General features: G+C 41.4%; 1 protein-coding gene across 1 annotated transcript in view; it reads left to right on the top strand.

Annotated features, from left to right (window-relative positions):
- Window positions 1-1,116, top strand: part of tmem254 (transmembrane protein 254) — a 6,369-nt gene that overhangs the window by 3,506 nt on the left and 1,747 nt on the right. The window contains exons 2-3 of the mRNA XM_016439854.1: window positions 391-494; window positions 578-637. Coding sequence (XP_016295340.1) covers window positions 391-494; window positions 578-637 — 164 coding nt within the window. The remainder of the gene's footprint in view (window positions 1-390; window positions 495-577; window positions 638-1,116) is intronic.

Genomic DNA, 1,116 nt, shown 5'->3' with positions numbered 1-1,116 from the left:
TTTTTTTTTTTCTGTCGTGTAATCGACTATTGTTTTCAGTGTCGACTAGTAGGAGCTGTGCCGTTTAGTCGACTAGACCCGCACATCCCTACTTTCCACTGCAGCGGAAACACAGAAGCTGCATCAAAAGTGCCGTTTAGATGCATTTAATCACTGTTTAATGAAGATTAGAGGTTATTCACACAGTAAAATAGCAAATGCGTACATAATGTTATAAGATTAATGTTTTACTTTTTTAGCATACGAATATGAAATGTTGGAAAAATGCAATGATACTTTTAAATGAAAGGAACCCTGTCCTGAGGAACCCAAGAGAAGTGATTCTGGGTTGTTTCAGGACTCTCGTTGTAACTGTGGTTCTGCTGTGATTGTGTTTTCATTGGTTTCCAGTGGACGGTGTTTTGGCCTCGGGACGTCCCGTATGGCCTTCTGGGTCCTCTGGGCGCTCTGGCCAAGCATTTCGTGGACTATCATTATCCTGTGATGTATTATGGGTGAGTGAGCGCCGTTATTCATACGGTGAGTTCAGAGCTGACGCTGACGCTGATGATGTTCGTTACGGCTGTCTGTGTTTCAGATGGTTTCTGACGTGGGTCATCCATCTGTTTGAGGCTCTTTTTGCGCTGAAGGTCTGCAGGTAAGACCCCTTGTGTTTTAATGATAGTTTACACTGTCAGGATGTTTCCACATGGTGGCAGTACAGACCATCAGATGTGTGACTGATAAGCTGCGTGCATTATGTGAACTTACTGTATTTATGGAATACCTGAGTTAATTATATAAATGATAGAGGAAGATTAAAGCAATAGTTCAGCCAAAACTGAAAATGTGCTCATCTGAGATTAGGATGAGTTTGTTTCTTCATCAGGTTTGTAGAAATGTAGCATTGCATCACTGTCTCAGCAATGGATGCTCTGCAGTGAATGGGTGCCGTCAGAATGAGAGTCCAAACAGCTGATAAAAACATCACAATAATCCACAAGTAATCCACAGCACTCCAGTCCATCAGTTAACATCTGGGGAAGACAAAAGTTGAAGCAAATCCATCAAGACGTTTATAACTAAAACACATTTGAGTCCATAATCCATAATAACTCTTCCTCCAGTGAAAAAGTG

Source organism: Sinocyclocheilus anshuiensis, unplaced genomic scaffold, assembly GCF_001515605.1.
Source record: "Sinocyclocheilus anshuiensis isolate Anshui unplaced genomic scaffold, SAMN03320099.WGS_v1.1 scaffold2700, whole genome shotgun sequence".
NCBI lineage: Eukaryota > Metazoa > Chordata > Actinopteri > Cypriniformes > Cyprinidae > Sinocyclocheilus > Sinocyclocheilus anshuiensis.
This window is presented reverse-complemented; position numbering and strand designations above follow the sequence as displayed.